The sequence below is a fragment of the Thermobia domestica genome, chromosome 1, assembly GCF_964235325.1.
Source record: "Thermobia domestica chromosome 1, izTheDome1.hap1.1, whole genome shotgun sequence".
Lineage (NCBI taxonomy): Eukaryota > Metazoa > Arthropoda > Insecta > Zygentoma > Lepismatidae > Thermobia > Thermobia domestica.
In genome coordinates, this window is record NC_137454.1 from 202,045,745 (window position 1) to 202,068,862 (window position 23,118).

Genomic DNA, 23,118 nt, shown 5'->3' on the forward strand with positions numbered 1-23,118 from the left:
GAACTACTATTTTCATTTTATTTCAGTATAGGCCTAGAAAGGTAAATGCAAGCATAATTTAGAATCAGACATACCTGAAATGTAATTTATTCCGGTGGATAGACTCCACTCAAGTCATCATCATCATTACTACTGATGTCACTGCTACTAAGCTCCTCTTCACCAGATGAATCACTGGAACCACCAACACTTATTATCAATTGTTCTACACTTTCTTCAAGAACACCTTCATTTTTCCATGCATCTTGAATAACTTTATGCGTATGGTTAATTGCATCTCTCCAGTTTTCTGGCGTAATTGAGGCTATGGCTTCTTCTGTTAATTTTACAACAAACGACATGGTGAAACTTTTATTTTTACGGCCAACGTACCCTTTAATTTGTGCCCAAATAAGTTCTATGGCATTGAAGTGACAATGGTAAGGGGGTAGTCACACTACTTTATGTCCATGTTGAGTAGCGATTTTGTCAATGACGTATGTGGGGAATTGGGGTTTGTATCTTTGCACGAGTTGCATTAATTCTGCTTTTCTCAAATCATCTCGAACCTCCACGTTGCGTTGAATTAACCAACGAACAATGTCCTCTTTTCTAGTGGCCATAGTAGGAGCTTTGTCAGCAATAACTGAATGGTATTTTGCGTTATCCATAACAATAATGGATGGCGTGTGCAGTTCGGGGAGAAGAGATTCCTGAAACCACTGAAGAAATTTCGTTTGGTTCATTTCCTCATGATAATCTCCTGTTTTCTTCGATGTGAAGAGAAGGGAACAGTTTGGGAGGAACCCAGAAGACGTACCGGCATGAAGATGTATAATCTTTCCCCCTCTACCTAACGGCAATCCCATTGTGCCCTGAAGCGTGTCGTCGGTCCATCCTTTACTAACGCTGTGGTTCACGTTCACCCAGGTTTCATCAAGCCACACTATATTATCAAAATTATGTTTTAATATTTCCCGAAGAAATCTACATCGCCAAGCAGAAACGTCCGGCTTCTCCATTAAAAGTCTCCTTCCATTTATTTTCTTATACGAAAACCCCAACTTTTTAATAATACTATACAAAGATGTTTTGCTTCCTTGAAAAAGTTCGGCTTCTTGGAGTGCCGCGTGTAATTTCAGGAGAGTGGGGTGCTCCTTCTTTTGATAATAAGAATAAATATGTCGCCGTATAGCGTCTTTTTGGAAAGTATCCAAATTCGTCACACGTTTACTTACTTTTCTCTTCTTGCCTGGAGTTTCTAATTTTGAAGACCCGGATTGATTTTCTTCATTTTCGAACTTCTTTTTGCCAATTTTCACGATGGTACATTTATTTACTTTTACAGCAGCGGCAGTCCTGTCAAGCACCTTATTTACAGGGATAATCGGTCCTCCATTGTCCCTTTCCTGTTCGAAATAGTCCCGAACCGAGCAAATAATTTCCGTTGATTGTCCTTTAATAGGAATACCTTTCCCTAAAACGTTCTTTCTTTCAGAAGAATGTGTTCTCGGCCGTTTTGCAGGGAGAATGTCCTCCATTTCACTGGACATTATTTAAAATAGCCTATATATTCGTTATATACACAAATATAAACATATATACACAAACACACAACACCACACGTTATATACAACAAAATATCTCACATATACAAATATATTTACAGAATTGTACACAAAGATAAAACTCGAATGCACAAGAATAATCTAGAAATCACTCCCACACACAAGGAAACGAAACACTAAAAATATCTTCTTTCTTTCTGAAAACACGTGTTTACTAGCGGCAACATTGGAATGTTAAGGTCTGTTGCCAAGGAAACCCTCCACCCACTGTTGGTAAAAGGGCGTTTATGATTCGACCCTCGCTGAGTGACCGCAATAACTGTGTGACGTAGACTCCTTTCTTCAAAACAAACTTGCATGTGTTTTTGAGCTGTCAATTTGCTTCTTGTTTAGAATGGACTTTAGTTTAAGTTGGAGGTGAGAAATTGTTCATTGAAAATTCGTTTCAAAGTGCGCAACTTGAGGACTTGCTTAACTGAGCAAGAGGTGTGAAATTCAGCATACCAAATCGATGGGAAAAAGAACAAATAGCAAAAGCATGTTTTTAGCAGAACTGCCTAACATTATTAATTCTGGCTATTCTTTCCTTATCGTTCATTTTCATTAATCATCCGTCTCCTTTAGCCTAAAAGGACATAATTGTGGGACGTAAAACTAAATTTCATTCAAATATACCTTTTATAAGCTAAGTTTGTTGACGCAAGTTTCTATTTCACTTTAGTTACGTAAACCGTTACACAATCGCTCCTAAATAAATTTCCATAAATTCAAGACCAAGTTGAATCGTTTCAGGGGCGTCATTTATGCGGGGCAGGAGGGGGCAATTGCCCCCCTAAGAGTTTGAGCAATACATATACTTCAATAGATTGTCTACTAATATACTAGTAGAAAACGTGAAAGTCTTATGTCTGTGGTGCTCTTGCCCCCCTCAAGCAAAGTCTGAAATGACGCTCCTGAATCGTTTTCTCATGTTCCAAAGCAGTGAGCTTACTTCAGTGAAAGGAAACCACGCATCAAAAGAATATCCTGTTCAACAAGTTTCAGCAATTCTTTAGATCATATGTTTTTATTGGCTTCAATGATGGGAATCGTAACGCCAATCTGCAGTCACTAATCTTAGGATACGTTTCCATGCAATACTTATAATAATAATATTTGCAAGCAGTTGAATTTAATAGATTTCAACCCAAAAGTGAAGTACCTACTGACGCCATTCTTCATGCAGTTGTCTTTCTAAATTTTATTGTTCATCTTTACTTACCAGCTTTCTTAATCGAGTACAAGTCAACTCTTATTAGTTAGATAGTTTCTAAACTATAATTTTACGCTAATGTCTTCCTTTTAAGTTTCACGTCCCTTTTAAATACTTAAGGCTATTTGTTTTTTTTAACATCAGAAATTATAATATTTTAGAGATTATTTCCATTCCCCATTTTAGAAGTTTTTTTTTTTTTTTTTTTTTTTTTTTTTTTTTTTGAAAACAGATTGTGCCTGCTTATTTTAAATAAAGATTTCGTACACACAGTATTACACCTTCAAATTAATTGAATCCTCTTATTCTTCATTTTATGAATATAAAACCGGAAATTTGAATATTATATAGATATTAAAATTTCTTCCGTTTCCTCCTTTAGAAACATAATTTTTGAAAATGCTGGGAAATGAGTTCCGTTATTTTTAATGAAGAGTTATATACTGAATTTCTCACCTCCAACTTAAGCAAATCCTTACACTGGGTATGGTATTATATGAATGAAGAGTCACACTGGATATTATAGAATGTTATTCAAATTCAGCCATTTTTCCTTAGAAGGGAATTTTCGAAAAGCTGAAACTGGATTTCGTTCACATTTGACAAACTTTTACTGAATTTGATATCTTGAACTTAGCAAACACTCATATTTTCCGTTTTATGAATTATAATCAGAAATTAGGATATTACAGATTTTGCTCCCAAGTCCCCATTTAGGATGGATTTTTAAAAGTAGCTGAAGGACGTTTTCCCTTATTTTATAGTAAAGATTTTATTCTAAATGCCATACCTACAATTTAAGCAAATTGTTACAATGTACGTTTTCTTTTCTTTTTCTTAAATCGAAAATTATAATATTATAGAAATTGTCTCTTTCTGCTACTTAGCAGCGAAATTTTCGAAAACGCTGAAACACACGTATTCACTCTTTTTTTTAAAAAAATAAAGAATGTATTTGCCGAATTAGTTTCACACTTCCAACTTAAATTTTGCTATTATGAATATACAGTAAAATCGGAAATTGGAATATTATTGAAATTATTTCCGCATTTTTCCCTTTAGGAGTTGAATTTTCGAAAACGCATTTCCGGTTACTTTTAATGAGGAGCTTATATGCTGAGTTTCATCTCGATAACTTAGAATTCCTGAGATCTTGTATTGTTAAAAAAAAAAAAAAAAATAGAAAAAATTACTTCCTTCTCCTTTGAAGTGCTATCTTTGAAAAAAAAAACTTTCTCATCCTATGCTTCCGTCAAAAAAGAGGAATATTCTATGTAAATATCGTGGTTCTAGCTACAGTAGTTTGGCCTCAGCTTTGATGAGTGAGTATCTTTAGTCTTTAAATGGAGTAAGTAATATGGTGGACCCGATTTCAGAAGTTTATTCTGTAAAATGTAATAAACATATGTTATTGTGAGACATATACTAAGAAAGGTAAAATGTCAAAGTTTTCTTCAAACATATCACAAGTATTCTATGTGAGCACTTCACGTAATACAACACACATTAACCCGATAGTATATCTCCTGCCAAACCTTATGTATTTGCCACGTTCGCCAATATAGGCTAAGAAAACACGTATGTCCTACTTTTGATTCCTGTATTCATTGGAGGAGTTTCAACCAAATTCCCACTGTGCGTCTCTAGTTATGGCCTTGCTAAAATGTGTTATATTGTCCTATGTTCGCAATTTACTGGGGTGTTTACCCCCTTCGTCCCCCACGTAGGCCGATATAAAAAACACGTATGTCCTCTTGATTTCCTTTTGAGCTCCTCCGTGGCTAAGCGGTTAGCGTACGCGCCTTTGGCGTGGGAGGCCCGGGTTCGATTCCCGGCGGGAGCTCATGTGGTTCGGATTCCACGTTAATCAGTAGGTCCACGTCTCATATAGCCTCGCTGCTGAAAAGGGACGTTAAACTCAAAATCAACTCATCAACTCAACTTGATTTCCTTTTCTCTCTCTCTCTCTCTCTCTCCCCAGGAGTTTCAAGCAAATCGGAGTGTGACACTTGAAAAACCTTGCTTGTAAGTATGATCTAAAATTCGTTTAAAACGGGTAAGCCGTTTTCCATGATGTGATCACAAACAATAGACCTTATTTTTAATTAAGAGTTTGTGTTATGAATTTCACACCTTTCAAATTAAGGGAATTCTTGCATTAAGCATTCAAAAAATAGTGGATAAGCTTAATACTATAGAATATTGTCCTCCTTTCTCCCTTTAGAAGCTTAATTTTCACAACCGCCGAAATAAGAATTTCCTTACTTTTATTTACGAGTGTATACTATATACCGATTTTTACTAAATCCTCACTTAATAAAGTAAGGAAATTTGGATATTATAGAAACGATCTCCCTTTCCGCATTAGAAGCGGAATTTTGGAAACACTGAAACACGTATTTTACATATTATTTTTATTTAAGAGTTTACTGGGCACTCCTTCGAGTATTGTGGAAACGATCCCCTTTCTCCTCTTAGGAAGCGAATTTTCGAAAATGCTAAAACCTGTATTCAATTATTTTTATTTGATAGCTAATAGACCGAATTGCATATCTCTAACTTAAACGAATAATCACATTCGGCATTTTCTAGTTAAATAAAATGAAAACTCAAGTATTGTAGGAATGTCTCTTCTTCCCCCTTTAGAAGTAGAATTTTCAAAAAAGGTAAAACACGTTTTCTCTTATTTTTATTGAAGACTTCATGTGGAATTTCGCCTGTTTCTAACTTCAGCAAAATACATTATTATTGGCAAAAATTTGAATTTCCCCTTTACCTCCTTTAGGTTGTGTATTTCCAAAAATCCTTTCTTATCCTTTCCTTTTATAACAATAAGAGCAGTCTGTCTAAATTTCACATTTGTACCTATAGTCATATAGCCTGGGCGATGATGAATCAGACACCCCTACTCTTTTATAAAACCCGTAGTATGGATATGGCTATAAGTTAGATAATGATAGCTACTTACCTTATGCCTGCAGACACACGCCATGCAATCCAAAACGCGATTGTCGACAACTTACGTCAAACTTCAATCACCAATTATAGTCGTTTGACTTCTATTGACTTCGTGTCGTTCCCTGAGTATTCGAGTTGTGTGCATTGTTCTTTATTTTTATTTCACATTGTCTTTAATTCCGGTAATAATTCAAAAATTTCGAAAGAAGTAACACTGAAATTTATGATGTTTCTACCAAGTATTTAATCCTACCAAATCACAATTTCTTCTAGTTTTTGATTAAAAACTATATAAACACTTATTTTCGAGCATTGGGGTCATATCTCAAAGTTTTAATTATAGGACTTACATCGTTTAAGCCGTAATTCTTTTAACCACTTTAATTTATTGTAAACTGTATTGATAATGTAGTTACTTTTGTTTTGGATCAGCAAGTATCGAAGTTATTAACAAATATTTAAAACTATAATTTATTTGACTTTGGATCTAATCTTCAAGACCGAGCGAGTGTAGTAGGTTAGTGGTTACCCTATTGCTTCGTGATCCGGAAGTCCCACGTTCGAATCTGGCGGTCGGCCATCCTGTGACTGAGTTTTTTCCAGTCGTAAATTTTGTAGAAGTTTTGTCTCGTCTCGATTTTCGAGCAATCTCTCGTCTCGTTATACAAATAATGTGTGCAAAAGTTATGCCTAGATTTTATTTCTTAATTTCAACTAGAAATTATGAGAATCCTTGCGCGTCACGAGAGGTCCACAAAAGATGTGACATATCAACATTAAAATTATATTTATTATTTGAATATATTGTGTAATGACTTGCGTACCTTTAAAACATTTATAAATGCTCTTTATTATGTTCATATGAATCACGTTACACTAGAACAATGTTTAAAATCTAAAACTTGAATGAACCGGACTTGTGAAATTTTTCGTCTCGTCTCGAAAACGAGACGAGAATTATAATGTTTCTCATCTTGTCCCGAATTTTAAAAAAGTACTTCTCATCTCAACTTTCATCTCGTTTTCGAAACAAGATTCGAGACGAAATGAAAAATTACTTGTAGTTGCGAAGAGTTCCTAATTCAATCACAGAAGAGTGAACATGTGGTGGATAATAGGTCTACCCAAATTCTTACAAATTCTTCCCAAGTGTAACACTCTGATTTTGATCAAATTTGGTAGGTAAATACTACACATTAAATAAACAACTACGTGCTTTTTATTTTCTGCCCAAAAACGGTCTTAAGAGGTAAAAGCCCAAATCCAAAATTTTGAAAGTTGACGCCAGAAAGGAAGAAGAAGTATATCGAAGTGAGCGAAATTGTGCACAGATATTGCAGATGTAAAATGATGGAACACGTGTTTCGTATTTTCTTAAAAAAAAAAAAACAAAACAGTTGGGTGAGGCATAAACTCCTCCAAACATTTGATCACGAAATATCAAGTGTTAACATTATGTCAGAAACGCCTAAAGAACATGAAGAATTGCAATTAAACTTTGTTTAGGGACAATACGCTAAATATAAACGAATACGTGTTTTGTTTTTTATTTTCTGCGGAAAAACGGTTTTATGGGGTAAAAGCCCCCACTCAAAATTATTAAATTTGACGCCCGAAAGGCAAGAAGAAGTGGACCAAAGTGAATCAAATTGTGCACAGATATTGTAAACGTAAAATGAGGGAATACGTGTTTCGTATTTTCCTGAAAAAACAGTTAGGTGGGGCATAAACCCTTTCCAAACCTTTGATTACGAAATATCAAAAGTGCTAATAAGTGTACGTCAGAAATGCCTAAATGACATTGAGAATTGCAACGAAACTGTGTTTAGAGACAATACACAAAAAATAACCGAACGCGTGTTCTTTAGTTTGTGTAGGAAAACAGTGTTGGGGCCAAGGCATTCTCCGAAAAAGGTAAATATTATCATAGAAGCGCAGGAAGGAGTGGGCGGAAGCGAATAAAATTAGGTGGAGATATTGTATATATAAAATAAGGCAATTTGTGTTTTTCAAGTGTCCCCATCGATTTGCTTCAAATTTCGCACATCAACAGTAAGCACAAAAAATCTACACGTCTTTTCTTATGCTGAAAAATATTGTAAAGGTGCAACCCTCCCCCTCCCCGAAATATTACTATAAAATATGCTATAGGTAGGAAACGATAAACAAAAACACGTGTCGATTAAGTTTCTGTTTATTGTTGATGTGCCAAATTTGAAGCAAATCGAATGGGTACACTTGAAAAAAACACGAATTGAATTATCTTAAATACACAATATCTACACACAATTTCATTCGCTTCGGTCCATTCCTTCATGCGCTTGTACGATAATATTTTTTTTTTCGAAGGGGCCTTGGCCCCAACACTCGTTTTCCGCACAAACTAAACACATGTGTTTGCTTTTTTTTTTTTTTTTTTTTTTTTTTGCGTATTGTTCCTACACAAAGTTTCGTTGCAAATCTTCATGTCCTTTAGGCACTTCTGACGTGTACTTATTAGCACTTTTGATATTTGTATTCAAAGGTTTTTAAGAGTCTGCGTCCCACCAACTTTTTTTCAAGAAAATACGAAACACGTATTCAATCATTTTACATCTACAATAGCTGTGCACAATTTCATTCACTTCGGTCCATTTTCTCTTGCCTTCCGGGCGTCGACTTTCAAAATTCTGGGTGGGAGCTTTTGCCCCCTGAAACCGTTTTCTCGTAGAAAATAAAAAAAACACGTATTCGTTTATTTCATGTGTAATATATACACTTGGGAAGTGTTACATGTTAGATTTTCTCAGGGATTTGCCGTTTCCTTCAACTATCGCTTATTCCTTTGTCTACAGAACATCAATTTTAGTTCGCTTTTAGTTTCCTTCGACCTTTGTAATGTTACAGTTTGACACATTGCCATGTAAATATCGCGAATCATTACGGAAGGTCATTTAGCTTAGCACAGTGGCGAATGCTGAAGAAGGTCAGATCGGTAAACATTATTAAGTTTCTCGCTACAAACTAAGGGAAGAAAACTACTTAATGACCTAATTCTCGTAGTCAACAATTAGGTAATTTTTATCGATGTCAGTTCCATCAACACCCGCCGATGGTTATATATATATATATATATATATATATATATATATATATATATATATATATATATATATATATATATATATATATATATATATATATATATATATATATATATATATATATATATATATAAGTAAGTATTCATGTGAAATAACTAGTTCTAGTACAGAGTAGCGAGGAATTTAATGGTCTCTACCAGTAATGAATTTAGATTCTCCATTTCCCCCATCGAAGGGACTTCTACAGTACGTTTGTTTTATCTTGGCACACTTCCCGCTAATGCACTTGGATGGCTTATAAAAGTATTTTCTGCTAGCACTCACGTGAACGTTTTAATCCAATAGACGTCTAATTGGCTTTTTCGTGTAAGTGACGTTAGTTATCAACTGCAACTAGCCCATCAAATGAGGTCATTGCTATTTGATGGGTATTTGAAGTGCTTAGCTGCCATACGCGAATAAGTGTGTTACAGTGTTTTGTGAGTGGTATGGAGTGAGAGCGTAATGGAACTCTCAACCATGGCGTGGCAACAAGGCGTTGCAGACAGATCCATTCTTTAGGTGGAAAGGCACCAAGATAAAACAAACGTACTTTAGTACACGGATGGATGAAAGCAGTACTATGAAAATACCAGTAAATATTTAGGATAATCGGAGATACGCTTCAGGGACAAATTTGTCGCCGGGCCACCCATCAAATCATCATTAGTCTCTAGTCTTAGAAATAAAATGAAATAGTCGTTGGTTGATACATTACCAAATGAAAAGGGTTGAACTGTTTGAAATTAATTTTAAATATTATAATGTTTTGGCTCCAGCCTGGTTTCTATCATATAATTTTGTTTAAAATGTGCATTTTGAGGAGACTAAGGGGCAGTAGCGTACGCAGGAATTTATTTCGGGAGGAGTCCAAACTCAATATGAGGGTATTTGATATTGAAATTCCTAAGATTGACCCCTAAAATTAAGCTACATTTACACAAATTCGAAATTTGGGTGGGGGGTCCGGATCCCCAGGACCCACCCCGTGCGTACGTCCCTGCTATGGGGTTCAAATTGTCTGGAACTCGGTATATACATTCTCCATTAAGCATAAATAGACGCACACCTCCGTATTTTCGAAAATTCTAAGGGGAGAAAAGAGCAATATTTATAGCATTTTTCTTCACTTTCAAATTGACGTTGTTTATTTCATCACCATGAGAAATTGGCTGAACCGTTTAAAACGATTTTCCGAATATATTTAGTACCTACCTTCAATTGGGTTTTCATTCAAATGCATATCGTAAAGGAGAGAAAGAGGATTAAAATGCATGTCAAAATAGATTATCTCACAAACCCTTTATATTAGAAAGTTCAAAATTAGTATATAAGATCAATATTAAAAGTAATTGGACCCATGTCCCAGCGTTTTTCAAGTTTCTACTTCTAATGCTGCTTGTAGACGATCCAAGAAAGCTTGAACAAGACCATTGAATACCTCAAGTTTACACATTTAAAGGAGTATTGTTCGAGACACTTGAACAAGAGTCTCGAACGGACTTGAAACAACTTTTACACGATCATAGACGTATTGAACCTGTTTTATATTCTTGTTAATAGATGGCAGCCCAAATCAAGAGACTGTAACTGTGAAAACAAATGAAAGGGAAACTGCGTACTGATTTAGTTCAGACCTGCGCATGAATAGCTATAATATTAGCATATTTTTCGTAACTTTCTGCAGGCATTTGTAATTTAATAGATTATATTAAATAATTTAGAAAACATGTCAATGGATTTTGCAGCAATCCCATCGAATTTTCACTAAGTAGTTTGTCCCTTTTACATTAAATGCGAGTTAGGTTAGGTGACGTTAAAAAAGTAAAGTGCTGCTTAGGTATAAAATTGTTCCCTATACTAAGCTTTTTTTAAAATCTGATTCTTAAAATGGCGTGCTGATGACAGAACCACACTCAAAAAGAAAAAAATCGAACTTTTCCTAAAATTGTGTGTATCACGAGACAATGACTGCCTTTTGATGTTATTTATGCTTTGGCATCGAAGACTGTTTAAAGAAAAGGCTGAAATCACAGAAAACCAAACGAAGCAATGATAATATTTTTCAGCTACAGGACTTGCCGCCCATATCTGCATCAGACTTTCTTCACAAACCTATCCCTGTTTTGGTACTGGTTAAGAATAACCCGTCAAACGAATAGTAATTTTACTGTTAAAATGTGTGAGTGTGTATGAAGGAGAATTATCTGAGATACCGTAATAATTCCCACTGTCGAAACATGCCTGTATAATGTAGGAAACCAGTATTTTATGTTTAGAAGTTTAATGTTACCAGCATCAAATCATTACAAGAGCTATAGTTAAGTTCAAATGAGTGAATACGATGTCAAGGGTTTGTTGCACTATTCTAATTTATACATGATTCTTATTCTTGTACTATAACCTCCGTCGATGACGCGCCTGCTCCGTACGGACTACTCTCCCGTGGACCCCTTCAATGCTCCTGCCTCGACACTGTTAAATAGCATCTCTATTTTATTTATTTATTATTATTATTGCACAGTCTTGTATATAGCATATGTTAGGATGCACATTTGTACCTTACGGGAAAGCACTAGTAAAATTAATCTGCACGTGTGAAATTAACCTCTACCTTAAGAAATAACTTCTCAAATACTACGTGTAGATTTCGTGACAAAATAATTAGATTACAGTAGGATAACATGTAATCATTTCCAGGATACTTCAGTTTGCGAGCATATTATCAATCTATACGCAATTATTTGATATTATCAGAGATTAATAACAGTACAAAACGTCTTATTAAATGAAGAAAAGTCAGTTTTATATATATATATATATATATATATATATATATATATATATATATATATATATATATATATATATATATATATATATATATATATATATATATTATTTAATGGACTCTTCTTTCTTAATCTACACTCTGTTTTCTTGTATATTAAATTCTCAAATTAATACTTCTCATTGCCTCAAAATTTAACAAAAGTTATGGGCATGCAAGCATTATAACTATATAAATCGTGAATATTATCAACAAAAAATACTAACAATATCTTCCGGCGCAAATATTAGCTTTGTTTATTATAATATACACTTGGAATATCAGATAATTATGGAAAAGAGTAACGAAAAGAGACGTATTTATTCAACTGCAGCTCTGTCTCACGACGCCATCATACTTGTTTTGTATTTTCCTGCACTCAAACTCGAGCGCTGATTGGCTATTGAATGCTCTTGAATTGGATTGTTTAGAACAGGACCGAAACGAAATTTCTTGAACGAAACTATTGAATTCAAGAGAAAAATGACGTCAGTGCTGACACCTTTTTCATCAAATAGTCTTGAATGGTCTTGAACAAGAGTCTTGTTCAAGCTTTCTTGGATCGTCTACAAGCAGTATAACGGAGGAAGGAAGTAATTTCTATATTATTTTTATTTCCCACTGTCTATAAAATGGTGAATGTGATTAAACGGTTGACCTGTTTAAAATTGATTTTCAATCATAGCATTTGGGTTCACGTGTGTTTTTATTATTAAATTTTGATTGAAATGTTCATCCTAAGGGAAGAAAGCAATGCATTTTTTTTTTTTTGCAAAAATAAATAAATAAAATAAAATTTTAAAAAATTACGGCTGCACTATCTCAAATATTTTTGAAAAACCAGTGAGTCGTGCTGGATTCCTATAATTTCTTTTCCATTTAAGTACAAGTACAACTATTTTCCACAAACCTATTATTCCCGTGCGAGAAACGGGTATGTTAGCCAGTGACTAATAAAAAAAAGTGAAGAAACATAAAATATTAGTAACATGGAATAGCTATGGCGGATATAGAGTAGTTAGTTTCATTATATTAATGATTCCTATATGATCCACTATTTCTAATTTCTACTTAACTATTTTTCACTAATTGTAATTCAAATTACAATTATTACATAACAAAAAAATTTTAAAAAAACAATAATAGATGTGTTTTCCAAACAGAAGATTTACATGAGCCCACAATACGCACTAAACACATGGTATTCTCATATTTAGGGAAGTTAACACCATGAAAGATTAAGTTCACTTCGTCATTAATTGTTTGTGAATACATAGCATGTTGTCTTTCCCTTCCTCATCTCGGGAATCGTGAAGTTCAACAAAACAAGGAAGGAATTACGGAATACTTAGTATAGGAAGTGAAGTAGTTCATAGGATTCCTCTATATTTATTTTCACTATTTATTCATCTTAGTTTCTAACTATCGACAAGAACCCGAATAATCATTCCATTACTTAATACAAGCGCTTGAAAATAGATTAAAGTTCACATTTGATGTGAGTTGTTCCAGAAATTCATTAAATTTAAATAATGTAAAAATACATGTTAAAGTTTGTGACACCTAAATTAACTGAAACATTTTTATTACAGCCGTTTGACAACTGTAAATGCAAATCTTCATGTTACGCTGTCAAGTCCTACCGTCATACAATAGAAATTATTAAGTAAAAGAGAGAAGACATATGGATATTCTCTTTCTCTCTCTCTCTCTCTCTCTCTCTCCCTCTCTTCAAATATATGATTGTCATCTTTCTGAAGAATATATTTCTTTATTTGATTCATATTTCAAGTCATTTGGCCGTATAGACGAGGTTTACTTATTAGTTTCATTCAAATACGTGAAGAAAGTGCAACTTACCAAATTAATATGACGTCGGACAATCTTTCGCCCTCAGAATAGCGGTAATGCGGCGTGAAATGAAGCGACAGGGATCATGAATGGTAGCAAATGAAATACTACATAATTCAACCAACAGTACATCACTCAGTTCTGTAAGAGAGAATGAATGAGACATTCTCCGGACCACAAATGTTCGATTATTCTCAGGCCTGGGGATTGACTAGGTCAGGAGAAATGTTTAACTTCGCCTAATGCTCCTGGAATATGCCGTTATTGCCCGAAAATAACATCTGGAGCAAAGGATGTATAGGTTTCCCTAAAAAGTCTACATAATACGGACAGCGACGCGATCGGTAAGCGTCAACACAGAACCCACTAAAAATCAGAATATTATTGCCCACAGCATCACAGAGCCGCACCCATATTTCACGGTTGAACGAAAACACTGCGGATCATAAACTTCTTCAGGCACCCGTCAAACCTAAACACACTACCACACGTTTCCATTCATCATTGGCCGGTCCATACTGATGTTAGCAGCACAATTAGCGTCGTGCTCTGGGTAATGATCCTTTATTAGCGGTTTGGCCCGTGTAATTTGCTGTGAACTATGATTGTCAGCACAGACTATGGGAGATGCTGCTTGTCTTCCTTCGTTAGTTACACTACTTGAGTTTTGTAGGTCGTCATCACCGTGGACACGGTCTCTCCCGACACACCCAACACACTTGCCACTTTGACTCTGTCGCTTATTTTATACTATCACTGTCTGCTGAGTGCACTGCACACTGCTGATGTTCATGAGTGAAGAATATGCCCTAATAGACTATCACAACAGCGTGGCAGTTGCCTACTAAGCTATCTGAAGTGCTTCCAGCTCTAGGTGTTAACATTAAATTGATAAGTATCTGTATATGTTGCTCGAAAAATACCGCAGCACTGTAGTAAACATGACTTGCTTGAAGTTCACGAAATACAAAGCTAGAGTTCATATATAGGCCTATATACAGGGTGTATCAAAACAACACCGACAACTCTTGGGAGGTGATTTCTGACACCAAGACAAGACAAAAAGTATAGATCAACCTGGGTGCACGAATGCTTCTTTTCGGAGTTATAGACAGCCGAAAACATGAAAAAATGAACTTTAAAGGCCCATAGCTCCAAAACGATGGGTCCTTCCGTAGTCGGGTCAAAACTTCACTTAGGAACTAGTATATGCCCTATCCAAATATACATGTTACAGAATCCTGTGGTACTTCCGCAATAACTTTTATAGAGGTAGTTTGTAAGTACTTCAAATTATATGCCTGTAGCCAAACTCTCTCTATAAAAATTGTTGTGTGAATACCTTAGATTCTGAAACAGATTTTTGGAGAGGGCACATATTAGTTTCTAAGTAAAGTCTTGACCCGACTACGGTAGGTCCCATAGTTTTGGAGCTATGGACTTTTAAATTTCATTTTTTCTTGTTTTCGGCAGCCTATAATTTCCGAAAGGAAGCATTTGTGCACCCAGATTGGTCTATATTTTTTTGCCTTATCTCGATGTCAGGAATCACCTCCCAAGAGTTGTCGGTGTTGTTTTGAAACACCGTGTGTGTTAAATAGAAAGAATTCTTTTGGCTAGAACAATACAGGACATTTTCCCAACACAATAACATGGTGTAATAAAGGGGTCCTTTGATTTTATCTGAAGAGCACATTCTCTTTGCCATTTTGAAGGCACATGAAGTAGTGAAACTAATTTCGATTCATAGCAGATCAGCGTGACATCATGAAAATCGTGATTATTTATTACAGTCTCTGCGTAGCAATATTTTTAAGTTTAACGCCCTACTATTGTACTCCGAGGCTAAAGGAGACGGTAATAATGAAAAAGACTATAATAGTGAAACGAAGAAAGTGAGATGAAACAGGAAGTCCCCAAGATAACTCACGCCCATGGTGTTTGTATCCTCTGTCACATAAGAAAATGAATGTTTCTGCAGGATAGTAACTTTTGCCCCTTACTATGAGAATGTTATTGGTACACATTCCTTGCTACCACCTCGCGATTTAATTAAACGTTTTAAAGGTTTTAAAAGCTCAATCCGTAACCAAATCGACAACTGTGTAATCTCTCTCTTTGCAGTTCACACAAGACGCTATAGAAATATCGTAAAACTTAATAAAAAATTAAAAAAAACAACGTTCTTTCACAGGTGAAGTTTACGGTTATAGCCATATATTGATAGCGTAGATGTCTTGTTCCATAGCTTATTGGATCCGTGCAGCATTCCCATTCCCGCGTACGAATCTTCATCCTACTGCTTACTGCTTTTTTATTTTTTATTTTTTTCATTGATCAGGTAGGACTCCAGTGAAAAGAAACATATGGTTACAGTTTAAGGTGTGATTCGATATTCTGCAATTATTTATTTATTTATTTATTTGTTGTCAAGAGAAAAAATGAAGTACAATTTTACAAGCGTAAAACTGTTCTAGATCGGACTATAAATAAAAACTATGAATAAGTTTACAGCTCAAAAATAAATTGAATTCTCTTCAATTGTATTTCTTGATTAGCTATGGTCAATGAGATGAATTTCAGCTGTTTTGTGTGTGATCAGAACATTGGTTTCCATTATCTGTATTTCATATATATATATATATATATATATATATATATATATATATATATATATATATATATATATATATATATATATATATATATATACATAATGTCGAAGATATATGACGAATATTATGAACAATTTTATAATAGAATTAAACGATGATTTATAATAAAATAAACTGCAATGAAATGCAAAAAATATTTGCCCTTATATGCTGAAATATAAGTTTCTTGAACAGATAGGTACACTTCAGCGTGAAATATACACCTTGCATTTGATTATCGATAGAATCTGAAATATGTTAAGAACTTTAAACCTTGAAGAACGCAACACAAGTTTGATATCCCATGGTTATAATATTGTCGTCACAAACTGACTAGCGATAAATCCCGGGAGTTTCTCACTGAACCAATTCCTGTTTCCCGTTTTTTTTTATTTTTATTTTTTATAAATCAACGTATCTAAAGCCGAATTTTTGATCAAAACATCTTTTCCCCTTTGTGTATATTTCAGGGAGAACATTTCATTAGCAAATGTAGCAACTGATCAAAATGATTAATGCTAAAAAATAGCCTACTTTGCTTGCTGGACCTATGTTCGGTAGAAATTCCTACATCAAATCTTTTTTTCTTTTGTTAGTTTTCTGGATACTTCGGAAGATTTTAACAGAATGCTTGTTATTACATATTATGTTTGCCCTGTTTGATACGTGAAAAAGGTTTATTATGAAGAAAATGGTCCAGAGCTCTTTCTAAAATGTCTGTTATTAGTTATAGTAGTTGATTTGATTTTAGCGTCCCATTCAGCAGCAAGACTTTATGAGACATGGACTTATAGCTTAACGTGGGATCCGAAACATATGGGTTCCTGCCAAGAATCGAACTTCGTTCTTAGAAAAATGTATCTGGCCACAGTCAGTTCTTACTCGCTGTTGTTAGAACAGACCCTATTATTATACTGGTATTGAGAAGCAGTGATGAAACTAGCTACGAATTTCGTGAACTGAACAGTCACATTTGTGTCCCAGTATGACCGGAACAGATCTGGAGACGACGAAACGTCGTAATACACAAGGCAAATTTGTATGATACTGTTAGTAAAACTTATATGCTTTCTGCTGGTCTAGTAGCGTTTTTGGCTTTTGCGTGCGTTTTTGGCTTTTGTAGTCTCGTATTCGATTCCCCTTAAGGGTCAATTAAAATTTTACTTTAACTGGAATTTATTTTCATTAATCATCCATCTCCTTTAGCTTAAAGGACTTAAACATTGAGAAAAGTATGTGGGAAAGGAAAGAGACCCTTGAGAATTGAAACTGTACAATGTTTTAGCATTCATGCTTAATTTGCTTCTAACGTCACGCATTAAATTCAATGTAATGTAAATATTACACACAAAATTCGCTACTCGACTGTTGATAACACAGAAGATGGTAGGTATTGTTAAACATTAGACATAACTTCATTTTTTATATCAATAAATAACTTCAATAACAAGACAGTAACAATAGTATTAATCTATATCTATATATCGATGAAAATACGTTCTATATCATAACGAAAAATGGTTGAACCGTTTGAAATGAATTTTATTAACATAGTTAACACCTACCTCAGACTGGGTTGTTGAGGACTAGCTCGGGAGAGTAATACTCCCGGAAGTAGTAACTAAATACACAGTTATGATTGGTTGGCGTTATCCGTGTCTTGCCACGTAGCATACATATAACAAAAATCAGACGTTTGTTGCTGTCGGCCCTGCTAGCGCTACAGGCTACTAATGATAATCGCAATTGGTGTAGGTTCAAACCCGGCCCAAGGAAAGATTTAATTTTTTAAATTTTCATACACTTTTTCATTAAAATAAGATGAAAATAATACTAAAAAAGTGATTTACTTACTTTTGTGCATATAAAAAGTGCATATAAGTAGGAGGAGGAAGAGGAGGCGGAGGAGGAGGAATTGGTTAGAAGCCCCGCAGGGTTCGTTTTGTTTCACCTTGAATCCCATGATATAAATTTTGTGGCCAACTTAAAAAAACTGCGTAGGGTAGCACCTAAAACAGCTGGCTAGGGCAGCGCGCGAAAAAACGTACTTCCCCCTTCCGAGCGGGACGTGGTTGTTGTCACGCCTTTTAAAATTAAATTGCGTATCCTAACAGAGGAGAGGGGGTTAAAAATTTATGCCAAAAATATAATATCTAACGTTTGTGAGATGAAACTGGATGTATAAAAACCTTATTTAAAACGAGTGGTATCAATATACAACGCGGAATATATTACATTTTATTGCTAGTTAACATGGAATAATCAAAGTTTTTACAAATGATTTGAACATTTCTATTGTTTTATGTATTATAAATATACAATTAATTAATATTTTATTTTACTTGTAGTAATATTTTACTGTTTCACATCACTACTTTATTGGTTAAAGCGAAAAAATAACTCCAGCAGGAATCGAACCCAAGACCCTTTACACAGGAGTCGAAGAGCCTTCTAACACCGCCATGCCGTGACTTGATAACTTTTCGAGTCGTGTCATACATTCTGCGACTTGGAATCTTTAAGACGCTTTTCCCCACTATTTCTGGCTATTGCGCTCCTCCAGTTTGTAATATTAGCACTTTAAATGTGGACTACTGCTTCGCGAAGGATGACCCCGAAGTTCATTTACCAAAGTCTGTTTTCCACTTCTTAGTTAACTCTGACCGGGTTTTTCTGATGTTACTTTCATACAATACATATTCTAGGCAAGGAAAGGAATATTAAAAATATACTCCAAAAAAGAGAGTTCTGACGAATCTGTCATCATAGGAAGATGAAACTTGGCATTTAAACTCCTCCTTACATATCTGTGATGACATGGTCCATCCTTTTCAGAAATTCCAACTCTAGCAATGTAGCAAAGGAGGCAAGGCAACTGCTACAATATCTTCATTTTGCATTTTGTGTTCATAAACTGGCCAAAGTAAATATTTTAGTTTTTTAAAATAAATCTAGAAGATAGTTAGGAGTTGGATTCACTTGGATCTTTCTCATTTCACTTCGATTGATATGCTATTCTATTGGGGAAGAGTTTTGAATATTTCACAAATAATATTTCCATAAACTCATTCTTCTCGTTCGAAGAATGAGCATTTCAACGAGTTCGTGTCTGACCTTTAAAGATTGCTCCAGCCTATATATTTAAACGAATTGTATATTCTATTTTTGATGTTTAGAATATATGTACGAGTCCGTATAAGAAACCTAGAAGCACAATTTTAAAGCTAAAAATAAGGTTTAATTATGAGTCACAATAGTTGAGCGAGCGATCAACTTTTATACGCAGATTTGTGACTTCAATCTATTTTGGGTTACATGGAAATTGCTCCATGCATGGCTTTTAGATTAATAAAGACCTTTCACAGTTCACAAGACAATCATCTTTCCTCAAACTGATAGTTCTAGGACTGATCAGTCTGTTCATTGGGAGTGTAACATCCCTTTCAGCAACGAGACTATATGAGACATGGTTTTACAACTTAACTTGAGATCCTAAACTAAATGAACTCCCAATCTCTTGATAGGGTTGATTTCATAAATGTTACATTCTTTTCATTCTCACGTGAGTATTCCCAAATAGAATATGACCTTCCAGAATACATACTGTCTTTCCATTCGGTATGAAAACTGATTTTTTAATCATATTCTTATTAAATAGTGAACATGGTTTACTTTTTCAACATACTGAAATACTAATAATAAAACAAAATATACTAATATTGTTTCTTTTCTCTTCTCTTTGTTTTCACACAGACCAGTATTCGTTTATAACATTGTTTTTTAAAAGTATATTCAGTTTACAATTAAGACAGAGATGAGGCAGGCACTTGAAAGCGCCTCAGGTTATATTGCTTTTCTTTCTGCTCAGTGGTGACTCATCAACTTGCTACTTTCGTTTCAATTTCTTGTATATTTAGTTTCGGATGTAAGCTTATTTTTATGTTTTATTAATACAAAAAACTAGAAGATCGTTACTTTTGATCTACTTACTTGTAGGTAGAATCAAACTTTCCGCCTTATATTATTATCTTAAACAAGAATGAGAAAAATCTAACAGAATGAATTCATATATAAAACTATAATACTACAAGTAATGGCTGTTCCTTTGACGAAAAGAAAAAGTAAATACTGTAAGTAATGACTGTTCCTTCGACGAAAAGAAAAAATGTACGCTTGACGAAGATTTGAACGTGGATCAGCTGATTGGTAGGGTAGAACTTTACCAACTACGCTACATATTCAGGTGCTTGTTTTCTTAGTATATACTTTAAACATTCAGCTTGTGATTTTTGTTTCTGTCGTCTTACCATATAACAATTTCTGTGCTTTCTTGCTTGTCACACTATTCGTGTTATTTGTTTTATAAATTGCATTTGCAAACGTAATGTATTTTGTTGTTTTACCAGGAACCACAGCTTTAAAAGTTTTAAAGGTCAATTACATTAGGTGAACTGATTTTCTCATATCTTCCATCGCTTCAAGGGGCAAGAGATACTATCCCGAAAAAAAAAAAAAAAAAAAAAAAAACATGAATTCTCTTGTGTGACAGAATACACCACAAAGCGCACTTGGCGGGAGCTGGGATTGAATCAGATTCTCTGCATATCAGATATAAGCATAGTGATACTATTCTCGCAACGTATCAGTCTTGTGAATTGGTATGATGTTTTTGTTACAATAGCTATTAATATCTTGGCAATTACATGATTTAAATTTAAGAATGAGAATGTTAATCACAAATCCATAAATTACGGGTCGATTCTGCGTCCCGAAGAATTTTGTCTGAACGCTAGGACACAACCTCGTAATAAAGGACAAGCCCGAAAATATGGAACGTATACAACCCAATCCAAAACTAGAGTTCTATGTGTTTCGGACAAAAAAAAGTCCTTGATTCTGATGTTCAGATAAATATGGATCCATAATTTTGAGCTTTACAGTTGTCCAGTTACTTATACAGAGCAAAAGAAATATTTAAATCCGATAAATATGGAATTTATTTTATTTCGTAGTATTTTTACAAATACTACACTACACTTTCCATAGACTTATTGTTTCCCTATTTTGCGAGACTTTTTAACTATCCTGTATAGTGTAATATGGAATCTGATCTATACAACCGCCAGCAGAATGGAATAGGAACCACAAATACATAGCTCATGTAGAGATCACTTATAAAGGGAGAACATCATGAAATGGTGCTTGAGGTTATTAAATAGAAAAATATTCTCTAAAAATAGTGTTGCCCACGAGACGAGAAATATGTTTTTTAATTTTAGACAAGACGACAAATATGGTATTAGTCTTGTTTTGGAGACGAGAAGCAGGATGAGATGAGAGAATTTTCAGCGGTCTCTTGGGGAACGCTAGTTCACCCAAGTATTAAATTTCAGACTCTGCGTTAGTATTTCGTGATTCATAATATAAAAGTTATAAATCGATAAAGTGATTGCACAAACACAGTGAAGAGTATTTATCAACGTTTAAAAACACGAAAGTCATCACACAATATACTCCAATAATAAATATCGTTTAAATCTTGTTGTTTCACACCCTTTGTAGCCCTCTCGTTTCGTAACGTGGAAAGATTCCCATAGCTTCTAGATGAAATTAAACACTCGAGCGAAGTGTAACAGCTTTTGCAGGCCAGCTAGTCTGACTTTTTTTTTTTTGTTTTCCTCACACCAGACAATTGCCGGATGGTACCTAACATACATTTCCCAAGCCGCCTCCTTCCTTCTCCGTTCCTTTCTTCCTTGCCCCCTTCCCCGGATACTGTGCTTGCCCAGGAACGTCATCGCTCCTACATGAATGTCTTAAGGCCGTAGATGAAGGTAATGCCCATAAAAATGTGTAAATAATAAATAAATAAACAAATAGATGAAATTAAAAAAAATCAGAGCATAAATTTTGTACATAAATTTATAAAACGAGACGAAAAATTTTGGATACGAGTCAAGTAGAGCTTTTCGACAATCGAGACGAGGTGAGAAGATTATTCGAGAATCCAAACTACACTATGAGACGAGACAATAAAAATGAAATTAAATAAAATCTTTGAGTTTTACGTCCCACGATTATACCTGTGATGCTAAAGGGGACGGTGATGATGAGTGATGAAAGAAATGGTGGAATGAAGAAAGTGGGAGGAAACGGGAGAACCTCGAGGAAACCCACGCACACGGTGTTTGTCCACCACTAAGTTCACTTGGCGGGGGCTGGGATCGAACCTGGGACCCCAAGCACTATGCTCTACCACTAAGCCACCGCGGCCCACAAGACAACGAATAACGTTGTCTTGTTTCGTCTCCAGGGCAATATTACTTAATATAAACTTTTTCTTCATGGCACATATTGCTTTAATTCTAAGCATTATGAGAGTGTTAAGCAGAAATTCAAGAGATCCTACCTGTCATCCACTGGCCTTGCACTTAATCTGTTTACCTTTACCCAACCGCCTCAACTTTTCTTTATCATGTACAGAAGCTTGTAGTTATGCAAAGTTGCTTCCTCACGTGCATCATAAACATACAATTACTTCGTTCAGGAAAGGTAAAAACGTACTAGCTTTTCATGTGTGTAAACAATTTTCAAAGCAGCGTAGATCTTCAATATGCATAACACAGTTCTCACTAAGACGATTAAGATTTAGCATTAAGCTGATGTTACACTTAAGTTATTCTATTAACAGTTCAACTCGGTTTAGTACGGTACGACCCGGTCTAGTTTCCCATTTAAGGAAATGAAAAGGAAGAAAAGGAGCAGTCTATATTGCACCACACTGGAGCGAACCGAGTCAAGAAAAAATACAAATGCGATATCAGCGTGAATTCCGGATATTTATACAAGACTTAAATATTACGGGGAAAAATATGTTCTGCGTCTTCAAGTTGCAAAATTCAGC

At 34.8% G+C, this 23,118-nt stretch overlaps 1 protein-coding gene across 1 annotated transcript; it reads right to left on the reverse strand.

Annotated features, from left to right (window-relative positions):
* Positions 1-431: 431 nt before the first annotated feature.
* Positions 432-1,532, reverse strand: LOC145678405 (uncharacterized). The gene has a single exon (XM_081748523.1). The coding sequence runs from the start codon at positions 1,530-1,532 to the stop codon at positions 432-434; it is 1,101 nt and encodes a 366-aa protein (XP_081604649.1).
* Between the last annotated feature and the right edge of the window lie 21,586 nt (positions 1,533-23,118).

Coding starts and splice junctions, on each gene's coding strand:
- LOC145678405 (XM_081748523.1), bottom strand. CDS start 1,532: ATGTCCAGTGAAATGGAGGACATTCTCCCTGCAAAACGGCCGAGAACA.